The 25,505-nt window shown below is 39.1% G+C and overlaps 1 protein-coding gene across 11 annotated transcripts in view; it reads left to right on the forward strand.

Moving 5' to 3' along the window:
* The window catches only part of PTBP2 (polypyrimidine tract binding protein 2), a 107,081-nt gene that overhangs the window by 46,080 nt on the left and 35,496 nt on the right, over positions 1 to 25,505 (forward strand). For 8 of the 11 annotated variants that reach the window (XM_084851863.1, XM_084851864.1, XM_084851865.1 and 5 more), the window contains 4 exons: positions 7,084 to 7,256; positions 10,959 to 11,102; positions 17,369 to 17,533; positions 20,114 to 20,224. In XM_084851863.1, the coding sequence (XP_084707989.1) occupies positions 7,084 to 7,256; positions 10,959 to 11,102; positions 17,369 to 17,533; positions 20,114 to 20,224 (593 nt within the window). Of the gene's footprint in view, positions 6,651 to 7,083; positions 7,257 to 10,958; positions 11,103 to 17,368; positions 17,534 to 20,113; positions 20,225 to 25,505 lie in introns of all 11 variants that reach the window. The other 3 variants (XM_084851867.1, XM_084851868.1, XM_084851873.1) reach the window with 2 other exon arrangements.

Below are 25,505 nucleotides of genomic sequence, written 5' to 3' on the forward strand. Positions count from 1 at the left end.
TATCCAGAAGGATACCATGGTCGATGGTATCGAAAGCCGCTGAGAGGTCCAGGAGAATCAACGGGGTCGCACTCCCCCTGTCCCTCTCCCGGCAGAGGTCATCCCACAGGGCGACCAAGGCAGTTTCCGTTCCAAAACCAGGCCTGAAGCCCGATTGAAATGGATCTAGATAATCCGTTTCATTCAAGAGTGCCTGGAGCTGTCCTACAACCACCCGCTCAAGCACCTTGCCCACTGGTCAAGTATAAATGGATACTTGAGGCACAGGTAAGCAAGGATGAATACGGACGAGTAGCCCAGACTTGTAGGGACAGTTTCAGAAAAGCTAAAGCTCAGAACAAACTGACGCTCACAGGGAATGCTATGGGCAACAAAAAGAGCTGTTTCGGGTATGTATGGACGAAGATGAACAATATGGTGGGAGCACTGCTCAGTAAAGATGGTGTATTATTAGCAGATGGCAAGGCAGAACGCCCAACTCCTGTTTGCCTGTATCTTCTTCCAAAAGGGGAACTGTGTGCAATCTTCCATAACTAGCATGACTGGTAAGGGATCAAAGTTGCAGTTCGAGATTGATAAGGAGTTAGTCAGGTAATACCTTAAATGACTACAAGCTTTCAGGGCCAGATGAATTGCATCCTAGGATACTAACGACATAATCCTCTTAGATTCACCTTTGGTACTTGTAAGCCTCTGAACTCAGAGGCTTACGAGTATCCAAAGCAGAGCAGGAGGCACACTGTGCCTCCTGGTGTGCAGTTTAGCTAGATGGGCGATTTCATCCATCCAGCTGAGGTGACGGGGAGGGAAGGAGGCTGAAAAGGCCTGGGGATATGGTGTATGCCCTCCCCACCCACCAGCATGCTCCCCCCACCCACCAGCATGCTCCCCCCACCCACCAGCATGCCCCCCCCACCAGCATGCCCCCCCACCACCAGCATGCCCCCTTTCCCTTCCCTCCGAGGTCACCTTTGTGACCTCAGAGTCAGCTGGTGTGGTTCTGTCTGTGCAGGCTTGGAGGAGGCAGGGAGCTCAGACTCCTGGGTTCAAATTTGGAGCACTGTCTCTGGCCTCAGATCCAGCAATCCGAAAAATCCTATGGCACCCCAGACTCGGTCTAGGGGCCATGGGATTGCTCTCTAAAGGTTCTTTTCTATTGCTCAGGAATCTTGTTAGATGTAGAGCAAAATATATCTTGTAAATAAATAAACAAATAAATAAAGGAACCTACTGATGTATTCTCAGGACTTCTGTCTATCACCTTTAAGAAATTCTGGTGAATGGGTGAGATGCCACAGCACTGGAGATAGACAAATAGTATCCCAGGTAAAAGGAGAAAAAGCAGGGGCTGGCAAACTACCGACCGGCCTGACTTCAATACCAGCGAAGTTACTGAAACAGATTCTAAAGGAATCAATTGTAAGAATCTGCTGATGGCTGTTGGTGGCGATTTTCTTCTTCCTTTCCAATTCTGTTACAGAAATGAGCAGAAAATAAATAAAAATGTTGGAACTCGTGCCAACATTGCCATATTGTTGCGGATATGCGCGTGTGCCCCAAATCACTATATTGTTATAATGATTTTGTGCACGTGCACGTATGGACATTTTAGCGATATACGGTGATGTTGTGCATATACCATCTGTTGAGAGGAGCAGAAGGTGCCTCCACCTCCGAACTTGGCGGTGGCCACCTATCGGGTTAGGATTGCGCCCTAAAAGAATAACAAGTGTTGGGGTGGAAACTACTGAACATTTTAATAAAACAAAGGCATATATATTTTGAGAGTTTCATAAGTATATGAAGCAGTTCAATTTTTGTTTTTCTTTAATTTGTGTAATATATTTCATGTTCTTAAAAGTCGTAAACTACATTTATTTTTGATAATAAGTTATTACATATAGTTGCATTTTGCTCAACACTTGTGGGTGTAACCTCCCTCTCCACAATTTTCCATAGCTTCAAAATTTTACATCTCTAGTTCAACCCCATGGCCACCTTGGAGACTGCAAGCAGATGAGGCACCTCAGAGCATATCTCTTTGCTTCCCCAGTAAACTACAAAATGATGTGTTTGTTTTGCCAGACTGTGATGCAGGGAGAGAGAGAACAATGATGCCCTCATAAGACTGTGACCACTAGGACTTCTGTATACCTTCCCATCACCTAATCTCATCGCCAATGTTTAGAGGAAGTGTCAGGAAAGAAACTAAACAATATTAATCATCCCCATTGGCTCAGAAAACTGCACTTTTGGGACCTGACAGAAATGACACTAGAGGTTCTATGGTCTCTTTGATCCAAATCCAGCCTGGGTCTGCCTTTGCACCTAAGGGGTTGAAAAGCACAACTTAAGGACCCTGGAAAAGGGGTTAATACCGCATTAGCTGTGCAGCAAAGCTCAGCCAAGGGAGTATATGAAATATCATGGCAAGCATTTGCAATATTGTAAGTACAACAGCATTCCCACAAACATCAAGTGGTATCTGCTGTTTCTTCATAATTTATATTGGGTTGCCCATGATCATCAGATGTTTCTTGATACCCTCATGTTAAATACCTTCTTCGGGTGTAGCTTTATGTATACTTCTTGTGGTTCACAGGTTCCCCTCCTAGAACCTATGTCTAGTTCTTGGGTTCCTTACCCATATTGATGCTATTTACACTTCTTGATGGCAGTCACTTTAGCAAGAATGGATTCCCAGCTAGGAGCACTTCAGTCCATAAGGATTTGTGCATTTTAAATCAGTTCTGAGTAGCGCTCTTTACAGAGCTCTATTCTTCTCTTTTTTCTTACAGGAATTTTAGCAGTCAGGAGCAGATCTTCCCTTTCTTGTTCTTCCAACTCAATTTTCTCCAAGTAAAAGATGTTGCATACTTTGGATATTAGGGTCTTCAAGATGTATCTGGATAGGATAGAGGAGACCCATCGCACAGATCCAGTGTTTGCATCTGTCTTGAACAATGCAAATCTTGAACTAGAAAAGAAGGTTCTCAACTTCACTGGATTGCATTGTTTTTGGCCTATAAAGTGCTGTGGATCTCCCGCTACAAGTGTTGTGCATAAAGGCCAACTTAAAAAAAATGAGCAAGGCACTTACATCAGGGATAAGGCAAGAAATGCCACATATATTGAATACAAAGATAAAAACTAAAGAGTGCAAACAGTCTGCAAGGACAGGTGATAACTTACCAAGATCATTGCTCTGGCTCTGCCAGGCAGCCAGCTTTGGGAACCCAGAAGAATGAGCAGGACATCTCTGTGGTGACATCTCACTGCACCTATGCACTGCATCTTTCCCCAAAGTTGTTCACAAATGCTGGCTCCAGCCTTTGGTTCTTACAGTTTTTCCCAGCTATTGGGTTGCTCCTTTCATAGCCTTTGTTGACTTGACTACAGGCAGTCAGCACATGATCAGGGCAATGTCAGCTCTGTACATTATGGTCTTGGGGGTATTATACCGGAGGTTGCACAGGCTTGTATCATCTGGCTCGATGCTGTTCTTGCTCTGAGGAAGATTAGGCATCTTATTCTTGGAAATGTGCAAGTGTTCTTTAGCCAATTCCTTATCACACGTTGTTTTCTGCCAACCTAGAAGCAAAAGCCTTAATCAGTCGTTCTTAGCTTGTTTTGCAAATGTTTGCAGCAAATGTTCCTGCCTCAGATATGCAAACTGTCTGCTGGAACAAACATTACATTGCTTCTTTTCCTTTGACAGGTGTCTCTTTCTCATACAATTTAAAATTCCAGCAATTTGAAACAGAATTTATACAAAAGAATGAAAGGCTTAATATATCTAAAACAAAGTACACATACGCATGCACACATAGGCATGCATGCATACATACATACAACTTCTATAGACCCAACAGAATGGTGTGTGGCAAAGCAGATACAATACAGAAACTAATACATTCATGTAGAAAACCCTAAATGTGTAATGAAAACATAGTAAAAAAAATATCTAAAGCCTAACAGTGAGAGCCTAAGCCTAACAGATACTTTCAGTCAGCCACCATCTGACTTCACCCCTATATTCTTCTATTGCCATATAATCGGCTCCTTTTCTTTGGGGGAAGCATCGTTTGGGTGAAAGTTCCACAGCAGGTTTTGATAATGGGACCGGTCAGGCTCTTTAACATCCCCATCTCAGAATGGAAGCTGCCTTCTGAGAGAGAAAGGAACATTGGACTCCCTGTGAAGGTTCTTTCTCTTCAGAGGTGGAGAGCATCCTGGCCTGCTCAGGTTTGAGCAGATGCTGTTCCACTAAAGAAAATTATAGCGTCCCCATAGTTAGAATAATTAGAACCCAGGGATGACTGTTCTGTCCTCCTAACTTCGCTTTCAGTCGTTATTGCCCTTTGGGAATAACAATTTGAGGTTAGCTTGCTTGTTTCATTTCATATGGTTTCTAGTGTCAGGCGAACTTTGTTATTATTATTCATTCTTATAAGCAGGCATTGCATCTCTTTGACTTGCTCCTTACATTTTATATGCTTTTTAACTATAGAGTGAGGGAATGTCTTTAAAATATTCTCAGGGTCTTTGTCATGACCAGCACCCATGACAGTTTGAAGTTCACAGCACAATCTTAGACAAGTCTACTCAGAAATAAGTGCCATTGAGTTCAGTGGGAGTTACTCCCAGATAAGTGGGTATAGGATTGCAGCCTTAGTGTGGGAATACAGAAAGATGCACATGGACAATTTTGTATTCTTGTTTTTCCCCAGTGTTGCTCCTTTCTGCTTCACTCTGTCTTGGATCAGCCTTGTCCTCAGAAAAAACAAAGTAGCAAACAAAAACAAAATGCCTGTGACAGATAGGTGAAAGCAAAGTTCACTAGTTACTGGGCTGAAAAGAATAATTTGTTAGTCCAGTGTTTTGGATTTTGTGTAAGCATTAGTTTTTATCTGCTATATTTTCTTTCTGTCTTAACTAACTAACTCTGACTTGCTTGACCCAACACCGCCACATATGTGCAGAAGTATCTTGTTTCTTTACACATATGACTTTAGTCAGAGAAACTGAAAGTCCAGAACTTTCAAGAAGCAACTGCTGTTAGGCTGGACAGAGCCATTTTCATGAAATGAAAAACTGAAAGTAATGCCCTGTTTGATTGGTAGGTGATGTCATTTTTGTGAGACTGTAAATGTAGGTTTAGTATGATTATGATGAGATTTGATTGTAACTATGTTGTTTTTTAATTTATAGATAAATTTAGTATTTGAAAAAAAATCAAACATCAATTTAAATTAAAAAATGTTTAATTTTTTAAAAATCATTCATTTTTATCCACCCCGAGTAAGCACCACTGAATACAGTGGGCCTTATGTTTGGGAAAATGTGTGCAGGATTATACTAAGCCTTCCATAGATTCCTTCAAAGGAAAAATATTTTGTAATATAGTTGTTCCTTCCTAGGTGTGCGGTAAGGATGAGAACATAGACACCTGCTGGAAAAGAACATAGGCCTATCTAGTCCTATATCCTGCCCCCTCCCCCCCCCCCCGGCCCAAATGGCTAACTAGATGCTCTGGGAGGCACAGAAGCAGGACATGACTTCAGTAGCCCTTTCTTGCCATTCTATGGTGGCTCTATTCAGATGTATTCTGCCATTAATTCTGGAGGTAGCTTACTGCCGTTGTGACTAGTAGCTATTGATAGCTTTATCTTCCAGAAATTTGTCAAATCCCATTTTAAGTGCTTCAGGCAACTTAATTGTAATGAATGTTCAAGTTTTAAATTCTGGTAATAGCCAAGCTTCTAGGTTTGTGTTTTAGGACAATAGTATTTCATTTTTCAATTTTAGTTTTTAATGATTTTTAATAGATTTTAATCATTTTCTTCAATTTTAGGATGTAGTATATTTATATTAATAACTCTCTTTTAACCATTCTCTATTTCACTGGTGTGTTCTTTGTTTCAAATCTGAACACCAATTTCACCCCCTCATAGTAATTGATTTCAGTTTCTGGCAGCTATTAATATCTGCTTTTTCTGTGTGCTAATTATGATCATGTCCCTTTCTCACAGTACATAAATCAACTATATCTATGATTCTATATTTTGTGCTGAAAAGCACATTAAAATACCTGTCTGAATTATGAACAAGTATTTTAATATTATTCAGGAATTCTTCTGGCACAATATGCAACCTGGCTAAAACAAAAGTTGAAGGCAATACATTATGTCTAGGACAAAAATAAGGTCCTCACAGTCGCCCATGTTGGCCATATTTTCTGGCTACTTAAGGTGAATTCTCTGTTTTGTAAACTTCTGATAGCTGAAGCACTTCATTTTTCCCTTGTGAATTAAAATTGCACATAGATGTCATATTTACAGCCAAAAAGGTTTCTTTTACTCAATAAGAATTACCTGGCATCAGAGGAATCCCTCTTCTCTGTCGCTGATCTGGGCATATTTCCTGACTGGAAGAAGGCCAGCTCACGGTAGTGTTGCATGCAAAGTCGCAGTGGGAAGCTTCTTCCAAAGGCATGGGGCTGTGTTGTTTGCAGTGGGATGACCTAAATCACACCCTAAGCAGAGATGGAGCAGAACTACTTATTCTGTGGAGCAGTGAAGGCTGATCCGAAGAAAGCAAATCTGTGGCAGTAAATCTTGCCAAGATGCAGAAGGGAGTGTCCTTTGTGGGTAGGTACTTTGGGGCTCACAGGCACCTTTATTTTTAGTGGTTGTACTACCAGTTTTCTCAAGGCACATTAGTGTGTTCCACAGCACATACTTTGGAAATTACTTGATAACCTATATATATAAAATGATTATCACTTATTATATGGTGATCATTGCTTCTCAGTGCCTCAGATAATTAATTATATAATGGATGCAGAAAAAAAAATCCATGGTAAGTTGACTCATCAAATATTTCCGTGCTCTGTGGGGAAGCATGTGGCAGCTGCAGTTTTTCTTCAGTTATGTCCTTCTAAAAAAATTGGTTGAAAGATAAATTACTCATTTAACATACTGATTTGGAAACTGTATGCATGCACAAAATGTATTTTTCTTCCAGTTTATAATAAATAGGGTAGCTTTCAGATATGAAATAAATTATAAAAATGTCTTTCAGCCAATGGTAACGACAACAAGAAATTCAAAGGTGAAGATAAAATGGATGGGGCTCCTTCTCGTGTTCTTCATATCAGGAAATTACCAGGGGAAGTGACAGAAACAGAAGTTATTGCTTTAGGCTTACCTTTTGGTAAGGTAACCAACATTCTCATGCTGAAAGGAAAGAACCAGGTACTTTCTAATTTTGTCTTATTCTTTTAGTATAGAAAACATCCTCCCACCCAAGAGCCTGAATATTCTGCCTGCCGTGGGTGGGGCCATATCCTAGCAGTGGAGCCAGGAGAAGAGATGTCTATACTGCCTTTCAGATCCTTGTGCCCCAGCCAGGCCTGGAAAAGTATTTCAAATTGTTAGTTGACAGAATCAAATATTGATGGGATTTTTATGTACCAGCATTCTGCAAGGTTGAGAAAAATAATAAAATCTTAAGCATTTGCATAGAATGGTTTAGCATCTGTTCTTCTATTTTTCCAGCACTCACTTCACCCTGTCTTCTGCTACTGTGTAGCAGAATGTAGATTTAGGGTTTAAAGTGTGGGTATAATCCAGCAAATGTTAACCGCCTTTAGTTCACGTTGATTTAGATGGAAGGAAGTTGAGTATATTCTAATTCTCCCATTATAATTAGTGATGGTGCTAAATCTCAGAATGGTGGACTCATAAGTCTCCCCCACCCTCTCTTTCAGAGTTCAGGCCTGATCAGAAAGGAGCTTGATTCTGTACGGTCAAGCCCCACTAGTAGTCTCACCTTTTCCAAACTTGCCAAGTTTAGGGACTATTACAAGCACAGTGGCTTTCTGCCAACAGAGGTCTGAGACTTAATGCCTGATTCTCCACTGATGCGAGGAAGCATGGGAAATAATGTAGTCCCCAGTATGTCCTGCCAACAATGGAGAGTATTCATTAACACTGGGAACTACCAAAACCACTATTTTATGGCATTAACCGATGTTCTTGCATATGCTCCCAATAGTGTCCAGGCCATATCCTCCATCACCATCATCCCCTTGTGAGCATAGGTTTACAGGGAGGCAGCAGCAGCGGGGTGGACTGTGGCCCAAGTAGAATAAAGCTTAAATTAACTTATGTGACTGAACCCAGTCTAAACTGAACCCATCATGAACAGCCTAGCTAAAGTTACACTTCTCATGAGAGAGCAGCTTGGCTGTGCTTGCTAAGAATTCTTAAGACTCACAATTCTGGTGGAGGGTCATAAATAAATACTCTGGAAAGTAGAAGCCAATAAATGGTTTTCCTATCGTTTTAAACTCTGCATATTATCTCCTGCTCCTCCCAACTCTTAAGGAAAATTAATCATTAAGGAGAAAGATAAGCAGAGAGTGGCTCCTCCTCATTCTGCCTTCGTTTGTAATTTTCCAGATTTCTGGGTCTGTATAGTAGGAGGGGAAACATTTAGAATTCTTAACAGTCAGAGCTGGGGTGTTCTTATGTGTAGGGCAGCTCTCAATAAAATTAGGTTCTTAGATTTAGTTTGATGGTTGCTTGTTTTTCTAATGCCAGTCAATGCAGTTATCAGCTGATACTTCAGTTCTTTTTTATTGTCTTTCAAGGTTTTTTTCCCCTGAAAAGTATGGCATTTTGTTATATTGTGCTATCTGAAAAATATGTTTTGTATTTCAAAATATTTCCTTTATTTTTTCAACCTGTAGAATCCAGTAATACCTCACTAAATCTAGTATGACAAAGCAAAGTTGGTTTTGCTATATTGGTAAAGACTTAAGATGAAAACATTTGAGGAGTTCCTCCTACCCCTTAACATGAAATCATGCAGCTACGCATGTTTACTTTGACATAAGTCCCACTTAGGTCCATGTCCCAAGTATAAGTGCATAGATTTGTAGCCTTAATTTTATTTTAATCTACATAAAATTCAACTAAAATAATTCAGTGCTGAATATACACATTTTTAAGCTTCGAAAGTGTATTTGTCAAACTTTATAGTATGGGCCGGACATGAAAAGGATATGGGTTATCACAGACTGCTGACTTAAAACCAGAGGGTTCACCTCTTATGAGTGGCACACACAGACAGACATGCAAAGAATTTAGATGGTACTGATAAACTTGATTAATGTATTCAAAGGACTTATTTTGGAGATGAGGCAAATATTAGTCTTTTCATACAGATTTGTATGTTCCACAATATCACAAAACTGCATGTCAGCTTTTCGGTTATTTAATATAAAATTGCACTTGTGTGTTTGTAGGAAACAATCAGCTTTGAGCACTAGGAAATGTGATGGGTCTTGTTGAACAAAATTCTTGAGGATGTTCTTGAGCCAGAAGCCTGAGGAAGGCTTTCTACTGCCCTGTGTTTCTACATATTACTGGAGGATGCAGTTAGAGCCCTCAGCTCTTTATCTTGCTGAAATACTAGCTTTAGAAGAATAGTCCTTTTTCATATTGTTTCTGCAAATATACCCAATATGATTATATGACCCAAGGAAAGCTTTTGATTCATTTATCATAACAGCTTCTACAAAAACAGCTAAAATCTCTCTTGAGCAAACAGTATTCTCAGCTAAAGTAAACTTTGATTACGTAGACAATAGGATCTTGTGTGCTGCCATAAATTCCAGCTCCAGCATCCTGTAAGCCTTTTCTAACAGAAATGAGAAACTTCTGGCTTTTAGATCAGATTCAGTTCAACCAAGTCAGGAAATCACAGGCCTTTAATATTCTGTTGCAAGGGGATATAAATCCAGATCCATTCTCCTACACTACTTCATGCAATGTTTTAAAAAATAATACTTGCGTGCCACCTTGCCCAGTTCTTTTGGGGCATTTAGTTATTTTTGTGGCTGTCAACATAAAAATTAGGAGGTAGTTTTTATATAAAGGGTTTTTAATGGTTGTCCATGTTGAAACCTGTGGTAAATGTAGGCTTCTTGGGGGCAGGGGACAAGGTATGAAAACTCACTTATATTAATTGGGCTGCCATGTCTTCTGTCATGTTGCTGGAGCTTCCAGATCTCTCTTCAGAAACTGGGGTAGCGGAGTAGAGTTCCCATATGTTTTGATTCAGGTCTGGCAAACTTTAGATAGTCACAATAATCTGACAGGCATGTGTCGTTTGCTTTTTAAGGTGATGGAACCTGGAGTGCTGCTGCCTGTTCAGGTCTTTGTGCTCTTTCCTCTAGCTAGGCTGGTACTGGCTCCTATCAGTCTTGGCTTCTGCTACCTGGAAAGGCTTGTGCCATACTAATACCTCTTCTTCCTATTCTTCTAGTCATCTGTATTCTGGGAAGGAGAGCCTGCATAAGAGTGCTCCACCCCCAGCTCCCCAGATATTGCTCTTGGGATTCTCCTCCAACCCTTTTCCTTAGGCTTTCGTTCCTTAGAATTTTGTTGTCACCGGTCCATAAATAGGAGCAAGCTGACAAGCTTAACTGTCACCAAACAGTTAATTCATTCCCTTGCAGACTCTCTAAGGGTTCAATCCAATGCATATTTGGACAGAAAAAAAGTCTCATTGGCTGGCTGGGGAATTCTGGGATTTGTAGGACTTTTTTCTGTCTAAACATGCATAGGTTTGCACCCTAAATTTGCTTCAAGTAGACATGCTTGAAAAAAGCACATGCTCATTTCAGTAAATTGAAAGCAGAGTTGTGGCTGTAATTGCCCTCAAGACAGAACTTTTTAGCATTTTGTGGACTGTTGGGATTGGGGCACATTTTGATTTAGTGCTTGCTTATCCAAATCTATAGTGTGTACAGCTTTTTGTTGTTGTTTAAGCTCTAAATTCTGAGGAACATTGTGTTTTTATCACCACAACCCAGCCTGGCAGGCTCAGAAACAGAACATAGATATGTACACTGGAATTACTCAAAACTCTTTTAAATATCTTTATAGGCATTTTTGGAATTGGCAACAGAAGAAGCTGCTATCACTATGGTCAATTATTATTCTGCTGTGACACCTCACCTTCGTAACCAACCCATTTATATCCAGTACTCAAACCATAAAGAATTAAAGACTGATAATACACTGAATCAGGTAACATATACTTTCCCAAGATTATAGTTGTTAATGATGCATTGATTCCTTGTATATAAGCACCAATGCAGCTGACTTGTTGTTTAGCATTTTTTAGACTATTTAAATTTTGCATAGTAAAGACCATTTTTATTGCAAATATCTAATAGTGTTTAACATTTATTTGGTTTGAAAAAATAAAGGCTTAAGAGCTCAAGTCCACCTATAAAAGGAACTTGTTACTTACGTATGTGTGTAATGCAGTCTTGTTTCCAGTGTGTTTTAATAACCCTTTTAAATTTCATAGCATTGATAACCTCACCTTATTTCACCTACTCTTCCCATAATGCAGTCACTGAAAAAATATATTAATATTCACTCTGGGAAATAACTGAGAATATAGTTACTTGATCTTGAAGATGTATAGAACCTGTTCTTTCTGATCAAGACAGTATTCCTACTCGAACAAGGAAGCTACTGCTCCTGCAGGTGCTAACTTTAAAGATCTTTTTAAGCATTTGATGTTCCCATTTCCTGTGAAGAATTTTAAAACAGCACTGACCTATGCTATGTCAAATGGTAATATTTTCATGTTCGTTTCTTGTGTTCTTTACTTGATCATACTAACACTGCTATAACAACCAACGTTATTTAGGACTCTTTCTGTTCTAGTCTTCTCCTTGTTAAGCCTAGTCTAGAGGCTAGTTTCCCATTTGAAATTTAATTGTCACCTTTTTAAGGCTAGCTTATTTACAAGTGTTAGAATACTTCCTTGGTATTTATTTTTTTTTGCCTAGAAGCTGTACCAATTACATGTGATGGTGATATTTGGGAAGTGTATGTTTCATGGTAAGATCTTTCAGGAAAAAGCATTCCCAAGCTGTTGTGGAGTTAAAAAATATTTTTACTTAAGGAAAAAAGCTGGTTTATCAGTGGTTGTTACATTCTGTTCTTTTAACACCTGGTTGGATGATTTTTCTCTAATTCTGGGAGTTTGAAACTTTTTAAATAGAGCATAAAGTTCACGAAAAAGTAGCTGCAGTCTGAAGAGCTTAATTATCCCATGATATAGGGCCAAAGTGATATATAGAAGCAGTGCATTCTGCCCTACACTTGTTGGGCACTGCCTTTATGGGGTTAGCACTGTGGACCAGTATAGATGCCATGGATCTTCCTAAAGCCTTATAGTGTTGTCAACTTTCCTTTGCTCCCCTTTAGATATTTTAAAGATATTTGAAGTTTAAGAATCTGCCCTATTTAGTATATATTTTGTGTCTTCCCCACTGAGAAATCCATTAATAATATAGCTGTGGCTGTTGTAATATCTGATAGAGCCAACCCAACAGTCTTGAGCGAATGGAATGTTTTCATATTAATGGATGACAAGAGAATTCCTATTCTTCCATATTAAACTTGACTTTCAGCCATGTAAGGTTTAAAGAGGTAAGCACTTGGGATGTAAACATTTTAAAAATCAAGGTCCAATGGCTATACTTATACATAAATATAAGGGAGAGAAATGGGAGATGCCTCTTAATCAGAACCACATTTACTTGGGAAGTTAGGTTTTATTCATATCATGCAGCTTGCTTTCAATTAAATGTGGGATAATGCTATAAACACAGTTTTTTCAATAAGCATTTTATAATATAGAACATTGAAAATACTTAAACATATGAATCCATTTTGATACCTCAAAGAATTATTTTTGTAAGTATTAGTAAGATATTCATGGCATAGGTTTTTTTTAAGACATTGGATACAAGTTTGTTTATGTTCCATTTATTTCAGTGGAAGGTGACAAAACATACTTTAGATTGTGACCACTAGATCTTAAACATGAACATTCCACAGGTCTCACCAAACATTGATTTATAACAACTAGAAATATTGCAGTAAGCATGTCCAGATAGAGGAATTAAGAGTAGAGTTCCTGTCCAATAAAAAATTGAACTTTTTTAAAACTTAAAAAATAGATACAAATATTGGGCTGGGTATGCTGCCCAGGAGAATATCAGGCTGTAGCCACCTGCCATCTTCATTTCATTGTGAGCCTGTGTGACCAAGAGGCATTCATGGGAAATGAAGAATCATCTGCAGGCTTTGCTGCTGGTAAGGAAATTTGTTAATTAAAAAATATGGGAGGGGTAGGGCACCTCAGTGGGTGCCATGTAAGGTGTTCAGGGCACACTGGTGCCTGTGGGCACCATGTTGCCTACCCTTGATCGACACTAACTGTCAGCAGCTCTCCAGGGTTTTTGGCAGGATTCTTTCTTAGTTCTACCTAGAGGTGCTGGGGAATGAACTTGGAACATTCTGTATGCAAAACATACAGCTACAATTCCTCCAATTTGTACAGTAACTTAGGTAATAATTGCATTTTATTTTATTTTATTTAAAAGACTTCTAAGCCACCTTTCAAAAAATAAATATTTTCCTAAAGTGATATACGAAGTATAAAAGCAGATTAAAGCTAACATCAACATATTTTTTAAATAACAAAACAAAAAACAATATAAACCATTCAGTTTCAAGCTAGCCATCCCATCATAAGATCTAAAAACCCATTACAGACAGCCATTAAGAACTATTAACCACAGATTGGAATAAAAACATTTTAGGGCCTTTCTAAAAGTAAATAGGGTGAGAATTTGGGCCAGTAGCAAAAACACCCTGACTTGTGCCTGCCAGCCTAACTAACTAAATTAAATAATAAGCTACAAGTAGGGCCTCTGTAGCTGATCTTAATGCTTGGGCAAATTAATATGATAATGCTTGGGCAGCTTCATAAAATAAATATGTGTGTAGGGAGGTCCTTTAGGTAATATGATCCCAAACCATTTAGGGCAGGGGTGGTAAATGTATGTCCCTCCAGATGTTGTCAGACTGTAGTTCCAATCAGCCCTAGCCAGCATAGCCAATAGTGAGGGATAATGGGAATTGCTATCCAACAGCAGGAGGTCTGTATATTCTGCACCCCTGATTTAGGGATTTAAATGTCAATATAAGCACTTTGAAATGGGCTTTGAAGCAAATAGGCAGTCATTGTAGCTGATGTAGAATTGGTGTAATGTGGTCTGTATGCTTAGCCCCCACCAGCATCTGGTGTCTTTAAAGGCAGCCCTCTGTAAAGCGTAGTAGAACAATCTAGTCTGGATGTAGCCAGGGCATCAGTAATCAGGGTGTAAATAACCCACCAGTGTGACACTAAGGGTATTTCTTTCCTATAACCAGACCAGAGGCCAGTTTGGAATGGATCTTAAGAAAACAGTTTCATCGAAAGCCCTGTCCAGAATCTTGCTCAAAAATTGAATGTTTTGATACTTGGCGGTATTTATTTAGATTTGTAGGGGTCCAGAATTTATTTTTTTCAACAAGCGCCTCACTACCACCCTTTTTTAGGGCAGTAGGACCACACCTTCCCTCAAGGAAGCACTCACCTCTTCTGAGGACCACACAGTAAGCTCAGTCCTGGCAGATTTCAAAATTTGGGAAGGATCCAGAGAACAAATTGTAGGCCTCAATCCTTCTGACCATTTTTCCACATCCTCAGGTCATTCAAGCTGAAAAGTGTTCAAAACTATATGACCAGTTTCATATTGCAAATATGTCCTGGTTGCATCCATCTGACTGTGAAAACTGGCATCCAAATCAGTATAAATGTGAACAATTTTATCTTCAAAATGCAACGCAAACAGGTCAGAGCAGTCTTTCAAGTATTCTACCAGCTGACTACCAGGGTCTACATGCAAAAGGCTCTTCACCACTTGGGAAATCTTTGCCAGCTAGCATTCTACAAATGCGGTGGCAAAGTAAGATTTATTTCCTGTCCTTTTTGCCACAGAGTAAGCCTTCTAAAGGTTGCTTACCTGTATTTGGTCATGCTCATCATGACTCTTCTGCCACCTCTGCGCTAGCTGTCAACCCAGTCATTTAATTGCCTAGACCTCTCCAGAGTCCCAGGCAGCTGGCATAGCTCTACGATTGTGTCAAAGGTGTTTGGGATCAGTCTTATCAAGAGCCTGAGGTATCTCCCTATGCCAGCAAGAGACTAGGGCTTTGGCAGGACTGCTGGCTAAAACTGAAGGAAATTCCTCCAGAGATCTCAGGAAACCTTCTGGAGCTATCAGTTGCCAAGGGTGTAACATTACAATTGTTCCTCAATCCCTACTGAGCCACAAGATCAATCTGAATCTGGTAATGTTCTGTTCATGAGAAAGGAGTCATCGCTAGTGCCCCTAGCTACATATCATTTCCCCCTAAACCAGTACAGAAAACATGGTCCAGAATATGTCCTGCTACATGTGTCAGGCCCGATATAATTTGACGTGTCCATGGCTGTCTCATGAAACCCAGGCCACTCAAGACATGACATAACCTCGGTGTGGGTATTAAAGTTACCCAAGAAAAAAAGCTTTGAAGTCATCCACCAGCAGTTCTGAGACTCCCTAAGTTTGCTTGGGCAGGGAGATTGTTAGGCAATGACATGGATGTACACTAACAAAATCCCTATCCTGTCAGTACAGATGCTCAAAAACAGTCAACTGCTGGCTAGGGTACCTGGCCAGGAAGATGTTATCCTTCTCGATCATGGCCACTCCTAGCAACCTGTCCATTGAGGTGTGCTTGGTGCTATTTGTGGTATCCTGGTGGACATATCTGAAAGATTTGCACCTCCTTCATCCAACTAAGTCCCCATTATACAGACCAGGTTGGCATGGTCTTCCTAGATCAGGTCAGAGATGGTTAATCCCTTTTCATTAACCAATCTGGCATTTACCAAGACTACCTTCAGGCAAGAGCAGACTGCAACTAAGCCACCAGTGTCACCAAGGCTGGAAGTTGGACCAGAAGGGAAGATGGCCCAAAGATGTCTAACTTGTGTTCCTCTTGGTTGAAAACTCTACTGCCATAATGCCCCCACTGCTAATAACCTTCATGATGGCCTCTTCTCCCTCCCTTCCAAATTCATTCTGCCCCCACAAACTCATTCTAGCTTCAATATAGCTGCAACCCCTTAATAATACATTAAGGGCTCCAATCAGTCAAGATCAGTATAAGTAGTTAATGAAAGACATTTTAGAATGTATAGTAGTGATATGCAGTTACAATTTTATCTGGAATGCTGCTTTCACATTTTGCATGTACTGATTTCCTTTCTTAAAGCTGCATTATGTAAAAATTTACATTTTGTCAAATGTGTGCATACATTTGACAAAATCCCCTAAACCAGTTCAACCACAGTTATAATTATGTAGACTTGTGTGGTTCTATGCTATTAATACGAAAATGTTGTTGGAACATAGGATTTTTACAAAAAAAAGTGTTGCTTTGAGATATGCGTTTAGTTTTGTTTGGATTCTTTTAACAAGGTTGATTAAGTTGATCTTTATTTCTGACTATATCATAGAAGATGTTATAGTATGAAACAAATATGTTGGTATGATAACTGTAAAATTATCTAAAATTCTGATGGTAAAGGAGGGGGAAAGGATTTTTGGTTAGAACTGAGTTTATATTAAAGATGCATTGACCCTGAGTGTTTTCATGTAAGAAAATAGATTACTAAAAATATAAATGCTTAATTTCCATTCAGTAGCATGTTCTCAAGCAGTCCTTTTCTTTACGTTTTCCACTTCAGCAGCAAACAGCAGAGTATTCCTGCTCAAGATTTCCTTCTTATCTTTAGCACTGGTTAGACTGAAGAGGAAGTGTGGGGAGCAGTGGATTTCATGCCCAACAACATCTCCCCCACTCCCCCAAGCTAAGCTTATTTTCTTATAGATCTGGAATATTTCCAGATTTCTGTACCTTGCCAGTGGCCAACTGGTGTTCATTCCTACAGCAACATGCAAAGGTAGGGCAATTCTTAGCATCTTCCTGCTAAGAAGCCCATCTAGTGCTTATTCTGTCTCCAGCTTCTCTTCAGCTGATGTGCTGTTATTGCTGTTATTTCTGCTGCTTAGAAGGGAACAGATAAGGCCTGTAGAAGCACAGATTTCTCCTCTTCCATCTTGATTTTATTCCTCAAAAATATGCATTACACTCTAATGCAGTATCTCGATCCAATTAAATGTTGATAAGGAGGAGTGCGAAGTTCTGGACCATAAAAGTGTTCATGCTGTCATATGGAGAATGGAAAAAATGAAATATGTTTAGGAATTCCATTGTCACTGACTTTTAAAAAAAATATAAAGGTGGCTTGAGACAACAACTGAATATGCTAATCTCCAAACCTAATTGACACACATTAGTTTTTCATTGCTTTTTTCTGTCTTTTTATATAGCGAGCTCAAGCTGTTCTACAGGCAGTGACTGCAGTACAGACAACAAATACTCCCATAAGTGGAACCACAGTTAGTGAAAGTGCAGTAACTCCAGCTCAGAGCCCTGTCCTTAGAATAATTATTGACAACATGTACTACCCTGTAACCCTTGATGTTCTCCACCAAGTAAGTCTTTTGTTTTGTGGGGATTTTTCCTTCTGCTTTTTGAATAAGAGTCAAGCATATATGATGATAAACGTGGAGGCACCACCAAAAATGGAAAGGCTGCATAGGTCCCCTTCTCCCAACTTCTAGTAGAATATGCCTCATGTTGTGATGTCCTCATGTTTTCGTTTTTCCCTTGTACCTGCAGGGGGAATGTGAAACATTTTGATAACACAATGCCACATAAGTTCTAGTAGTTTTTATGGGGGCAGGGTGTGTGTGTGTGTGTAGTATTAGATATGTGGTTACTGTTTTCATCATGGACTTAACACTTAACAGTCTCTCTACTTTGGTCCAGAATTGAAATGCAATTGCAGAGTGGGGAGCCCTAGAATATGATAAAAATCTCAATATTTAACTTGATATAGTCTTGCCAGCTAACATATAGTAATCCGAGGCTGATGTCTTTGATTTTACAGTGACACTGTAGAAGAGTGGTGTCACTATAGAATAGTTATTAGAGGGGAGAAGGTTAAGAAAAGCAATTTCCAAAATGGCAAGACGAAAGGGTGATCAATTTGATGTAAGACTCCTCCCTGTATCCCCAGTGGGGAAAATGAAAATGAGCATTGCAAGAATGGATCTTGATGGGTCTAAAAGCAATTGATAAAGGAACTAATTTATATTATGGATACAGGGTGCTCATGAACTGTTAAAATTGGACAGTTCCATATTTGGAACCATTCAGTTGGATCCAGAGTTAGTCATACTTAAAGCTGATCCATTGAAATTAATGTGAGTAAGTTAAGAATAGCGTCAGTCCCACTGATTTCAGTGGGTTTATTCTAAGAAGGATCAAGTCTGGAGTCATCCATTTTCATCAGGTACAGTGTCTCACCATTACATTTTCAGAATGTTAAATGCTTGTTTTATCACCTGGATGTGGAAGGGTTTGGATACTTCTAGTTAGAGTTGAACAAAATTAGATGGTTTAAGTTTCATGAACATTTTTGCAGCTTTCAAAAAAACCCCTGCCTTTTATTTTCATCCATTTTGTATTCCTGCAATGTCCTGTTTTGCCATTCTTTGGCAATGAAACTGCAGCTGTACAGCATAGCAAAAAAGGAAGCGTTGGTTTGGATGCACCTCTAAGTGACATGTTGTCTATTCACACTATGTTGCTTTTGGTAAAATGTGTATTGAATGTGCATTCTGGTACAAGTAAGAGCTGAACTGGGTTTGCAGGATGAACTTGCTGACGTGCAAAACCAATTATATGGCTCTGACATTATGGTCTGTGAGCATCTGATCCGACAGCATTGCTGCACCTAGGCAGACGTGGACCTGTTCAGTCTATTAGATGGGAGACAACTGAGAGCCTCATATAGGAGTAGAGTACAGATATAATCAGTGTCCTGATATGATCACTGATTGCTTGGTAACATGTAATAAAGTAAAGAGAAGCCCTGCTAAACTTCTTAAACTTTTTAAAACGGTAAAAACAAATGCATGGCTTTTTTAGTCTGGCTATACCTGTTGTTCCTGGCATTCACCTGTTTGCTATAATGAGCAAGCTAGAAAGAATTTGGTTTTTAGAACTGGCTGGCTGGCTGCCCATTGCAGAGCTCTGACATGACATGTAAAACTTGTTTGACAGTATTTATGTTGCTAAATTCTGTGGTGGGATTTTACATTTGTAGCTTTTATTATAAATAATCATTCTCACTGAATACAGTTTGTCTGGGGCAGTCTTCCTCAACCTGGTATCCTTCAGTTGGACTTGAACTCTCATTAGCCCCAGCAATCATGGCCAGTAGTCAGGAATGCTGGGAGTTGTAGTTCAAAACATCTGGAGATCACTAGATTTGGGAATGCTGCTCTAGGCTATAATATAACCCCCCCAGGAATTTTTATATTGTGTCTCTTCCAGATTAAAATCCAACAGAATCAGCATCTTTGAGATGAACAAATTTATTATGACATTTTGCTGCGCGAGACAGAGCAGCAGTTAGTACCCTTGCTCGTCTCCCACCTGCCAGTCATGGTGGATAATACCCATGGTTGGTCAAGTTATTTTGGCACCTGAGGCAGAAAATCCCACAAGTGGGTAACATTAAACCAAAATATGCTAATTCAAACCACCCTAAGGATGAGACCTTATGTGCACATATACAATGAACTAAACAGGTATAACCACATGTAATGCATAGGATAAGACTATAAAAGCCGTAATTAACAATTGGCATGTAATAGTCATTGTATTTAGCATCTATGGAGAGCTTTAGAGTGTTCACTACAACTACCCTGTAAATCAGGTGAATATTATTATTCTGTATATAAACAGTGTGCCTGTCAACTGAAGATAACATTTCACATATCTGATGAAGTGGAATTGTCCATGGAAGCTTATGTCATAATACATTTGTTAGTCTCCAATGTGCCTGAAGACTCTTTGTATTTGCTGCAACACAGCTACCCCTCTGAAACTCTACCAGACTAGTTGAAATGGAGCTGTTACTTTAGCATGGTTTGTGTGTGGTGTCTTTTTATTTTGTGACTTGTCGAATTGAGTACCCATATACATTTGGGTTTTTTCAACAGATATTCTCCAAATTTGGTGCAGTTTTGAAAATCATCACATTCACAAAGAATAACCAGTTTCAAGCACTGTTACAGTATGGTGATCCAGTAAATGCCCAACAAGCAAAACTTGTAAGTACAATTCTGATTAATTCTGTTTAGCCAGTAGTTGACAGTACTTGTTTTGCCAAATCTTGATTTGTTGGGCAAAATAAGCAACTTCAGAGGTACTGCTTGCAAGTAAAGAATTTCCTAAATGAAGAATTTGGTCACAAATGTCCCATTCAACAATAACCTGGGATCACAATGTATATTTTCTAATCACTTCAATGAACTGCATTCATAAGTCATGGTAAGCCATTGATTCTGGCTGGATAAACCATGATTTAAAGGTGGCTTCTAATCTTGGCTTTTTTGGAAGCAATAAACCCACAGTCTCTGATTTGGACATAAAGGGAAGCTATGCTTAATTCTAGCTTTCTGGTTTGGAGCAAAGTGGGAGTGATCGGGATGTGTGCACCAACATGGTGCTCATGCAAATCATGGTTTATTAAGCCAGAACTGATGACTCACAATGACAATAATGTGAATGTGGCCATTGAAGATCTCTGCTTCAGATCTTAATGTAAATAACTAATTTTCTGTTGTCAACAATATTCTCTTCTAAGGTTTTGAGAATAAGAGACTAATGGAAATTATTGAAATAGGTTATTTTTAAGCAAATTATGTTAGAAATAACTTAATGGCCCAGTTCTCACATCAAAGCAAACCAGGTTTGTTATTTTTTTAAAACCCTGAGTTACCATGAATGAGCCAGTGTGCTAATTCATGTGGCTTGATCACTTCTGCTTGGCTGCTCCTGCCAGCAGGAGCAGCCAAACAACCCTAACTTAACCCTGGGTTCCAACTCTGCCTTGTTGGGGGAGAGACAAGCCAGAGTTCCAGTTTGTATGTCACACTAAACATCCCAGGGATTAAGTATCCCTGGGTTGTTTAGTTGCTTCCTTTGGCAGAAGGTGCCAAGCAGGATCAATTGAGCCATGTGAAGTAGCATGCTGACTCATTCATCGTAATCCAGGGTTTAAAAAAATGATGGGTTGCTTTGACACGCAAACTGGGCCATTATCTCATATCCAACTAGCTTTTAAACGGACTGGAGGAGTTACATTGATTTAGGTTGTTCATATGAGTGAGTGTTGTTTCTATGCAATATTTAGAAAATAATCTAAATATTGAATAGTAAGATTTTTTATTTAATACAGATTTCAAGAGAGGGTTGTCTGGCTCCAGATTATATAGATCCTGAATATACTGCTGAATAATGGTCTGAAGGTGGCAGTGGTTGCTGTGTAGAATCTACTTACATATCTGGGATATTGTACATACTGTATTGCCAAGGGTTAAAAGGATTGGAGGAGTACTTATGGTGGCTGATCTTTTAACAACATTGGTCCTGACAAGATCACGATATGATAATTTCTAAATAAGATACATCAGGGTAGCAAGGCGATTATTATTTATCAGTAGGATGTTACATTTAATATGGGAGTCAAATAAAATGATTTTCTTAGGTAACAGTACCTTCTGGATTTACTTTGACAGTGCAGTTGAACATTTCCTTTCTAGGCATGCAGCAGTGTGCAAATAAATGTTGTAAAGACAGATTTTTAAACCAAGATGTAGCATTGTTTGATGTTTAAAGTAAAATTAAAATGGTACAAAAAGTGGAAATTGTATTTCAACTAAACTCGAAAAATATTGAAGACCATCTATATCTACAAAATTCTAGATAAAAGTCTATTGTTTGAAACTGCTTTTACTGTAACAATTTGTTTACTTTAACAGTATAACTTGTTACCTGAATTAATGAAGAAACATTACAGAAGGGACGTAGGAAGAAATAACTTACATATTTAAATACACTGTAAGAAAATGTAAAAATATGGTAGCTCATGATATACCTCTAGAGTACAAAATATCTGACAATCTGTAGGGTCAGTTTAAAAACCTAATAATACCAGTAGAGAAGTTAAATTAATTTTGTCACTGCTTTTTACTGTAAAGGTTAATGGTAAAATTACTTTTCAGATAGTACTCTTTATAGAGAATCAGAATGTGGCCTTCAGAGAAATTGAAGGCTCAATAAGGAAGTTTAAAGAGCAATTTAAGAAAACTAAGCACTTAGAAAAGAGAGCATTTCCTAAAGAAACTGATGAAAATAGCCTTGCCGTCAGCATCGCTATCTGTTATGAAGTGGCTATGATTTTCAGACTTGCTATTCAGGTTTCAAAAGTGGATTCTGGCATCAAATGATTCCTTTTATTCTGTTTTTGGCTCATGTTGGTTACATCCCCATCTAACTATTGTAACTGACTGAATATGTATCTTTATCTGCCTTTGAAAAACAAGGTAGCACTCCTAATTAATTAGAAAACTCTTCTATGCATACCATCAGGGTGGATAAATATTGATAGTTTAAAAAAATATATTTTGTGAAATCTGGTTTCAGCATTTTTATGTATACATATATCAGTATGATTGTGTCTCTTCAGACATAATCTGGATTGCATGGATACAAACATGCATGTTAGTCTATTCATCATACATTAACTGAATCCATGATTCATTGGCTTAGCTCATTGGCTAAGTTCAGATGATCTTCCAAAGCATAGGTTGGAAGGTCAGGATTATGCTCTAGCCATAGTTTTCCGCAATGTTTGAATCCCTGACTGCCACCACCCCACATAGCAGTTAGGGTTAAAAAAAGCCGGGGGGGGGGGGTTGGCCCTGCCCATTTTAGACTTTGGCTCACTTCCCACTGGCATGTGGTCCCCAGAAGGTTACCATGAGTTAATGCGGTCTTCAGGCTGAAAAATGTTGCCTACACCTAATTTAGAGGTCTGCTAATCATAGTTTTCCCTATTCATGGTAAACTATTGTTAGAAGACATCTGGAAATGTAGCAAGGATGCAAGAGGAAGGAGCTCACAGGCCTGTGACAAGTATTGTATTTGTGAAAATTATGAATGTTTAGACTATTCATGACCATTGGACGTGCTTGCTGGGCTGATGGGAGTTGAACTCCCAACATCTGGAGAGCATACGCTTGGGGAAGGCTGATTTAGGCTAATGAGAAAATAGATTGTACAATTTTCATTGCATCTCATGGAGAAACATTCTTCTACCTGCCCTTTCTGGACACTTTGTCCAAGATCACTTGAATAATATACCTGCATGTGTGCAGAGAACCAGAAATCCTTCCTTTCACAGTGGCTTCTCTTCGTCTAAACAGATTTTAAGCTACATAGTTCAAAGGCCATGTGAGTTTCATGACTAGATTTTTTAGATTATTTTCTTCAATAGTAAAAATGCTCCATTTAGTCACGAACTGAAATCTTTTTTTAATTATTTTTTTAATTATAAATTTCAACAAAACAATGAAAAGAAAAGAGGGGAAAATATAGCTACATAAGTTGAATATATCAATCTCAATGCTGATGAAGTGTGTGTGTGTGTATATATATATATATATATACACACACACACACACACACACGAAAATACAGCTTAAAAAAATTATACATAAAGTTCAACAAAGGCAGACCACATATCCACATATATATCCATCCGCCTGTATAACACCTATTCAAATGTTGAAAGCATTGTTCAGTCCTCAGTCCCTTGCATTATAGGAAGTGAGCGTTGTCCTTCCAGTATTGTAGTATCAGTCTTTTAGCTGTCAAAAGAGCACAGAGAATCCATTTGCACTGACCATGCATTAACTTCCAGGAAGCAGATAGATGATTTAAAAGGTCATATACATCAGTCCTAATACAAAGTTTATCCAATAATAACCTTCTCCCAAAAAGAGGCAACTTTTGGGCGTTGCCAAAACATATGATTCAAAGAACGGTTAGCTATATTACACCTGCAGCAATTAGTCCACTTGGACAAACCCTTAAGGGAGACACATTGAGGTATCCAGTAGACACAGAACAAGATTTTTTGCTCAATAAGATGTAACCTGAGATCTACAGAAGCTTCAGATGCAGGCGTTAAGGCAGCAATCCATTGATTAGGCAAAATGGGACAGTCGAGTTCCCTATTGCATTCCTGCTTAAGACCCTGTGTATCGTATTTATTTACCAATAATCAGTATTTATAAACATGGATCATGGGTTGATATAACTGATCAGCCTCAAGTGCTTCCAATAGCATAGGAGACTCTGTAGCTATAATAGTGGCAAGGCCAAACCTAGATTGTAACAAATGTGGCAATTGCAAATATTGCCATTCAGCTATAGCAGGCAAATCGTATTTGGCACGCAAAGCCAAGGTTGACAAAAAGTCATCATCAGCACTCACTAGTTGATTCAAGGTAAAAATCAACATATCCATCCAGGTCCGCCACAAAAACATTTTCTTGCCAATTTCTAAATCTGGATTTCTCATAAAGTCAGTTTAGCATGAGAAAATGGAATTGACGTGACATTATACGCCACATGTCTCTAACAGCTGTAACTATGGGAGGAACCCTATCCATTTTAATGTGCAGAGAAACTAATGCCCTCCATTTGGAGAGGGGATCCAGACAGGAAAATTCCAAAACTGACCAAGGTGAAAAATCTAAGTGGAAAAGACCAAAATATAGTTGTTTTTGTTGTTGTTGTTGTTGTTGTTGTTCAGTCATTCAGTCATGTCCGACTCTTCGTGACCCCATAGACCATAGCATGCCAGGCCTTCCTGTCCTGTGCTCTCTCCCGGAGTGTGCTCAAGTCCATATTCATTGCATCGGTGATGCTATCTAGCTATCTCATCCTCTGCCGTCCCCTTCTCCTTTTGCCTTCAATCATTCCCAGCATCAGGGTCTTTTCCAGGGAGTTTTCTCTTCGCATTAGGTGGCCAAAATATTTGAGCTTCAGCTTCAGGATCTGTCCTTCCAATGAGTAGGCAGGGTTGATTTCCTTTAGGATTGACTGATTTGACCTCCTTGGAGTCCAGAGGACTCGTAAGAGTCTTCTCCAGCACCACAGTTCGAAAGCGTCGATTCTTCGGCGTTCAGCCTTCCTTATAGTCCAGTTCTGACAGCCATACGTTGCTACTGGGAAAACCATAGCTTTGATTATACGGACCTTTGTCGGCAAGTTGATGTCTCTGCTTTTTACTATGCTGTCTAGGTTTGCCATAGCTTTCCTCCCAAGGAGCAAGCATCTTTTAATTTCATGGCTACAGTCACCGTCTACAGTGATCTTGGAGCCCAAAAAAATAAAATCTGTCACTGCTTCCATTTCTTCCCCTTCTGTACATGCCAGGAAGTGATGGGGCCAGATGCCATGATCTGCGTTTTTTTAAATGTTGAGTTTCAAGCCAGTTTTTGCACTCTCCACTTTCACCCTCAACAAGAGGCTCTTTAG

The sequence above is a fragment of the Heloderma suspectum genome, chromosome 4 (genome assembly GCF_057233095.1).
Source record: "Heloderma suspectum isolate Gila_16-S chromosome 4, 16-S_ref, whole genome shotgun sequence".
Classification (NCBI taxonomy): domain Eukaryota; kingdom Metazoa; phylum Chordata; class Lepidosauria; order Squamata; family Helodermatidae; genus Heloderma; species Heloderma suspectum.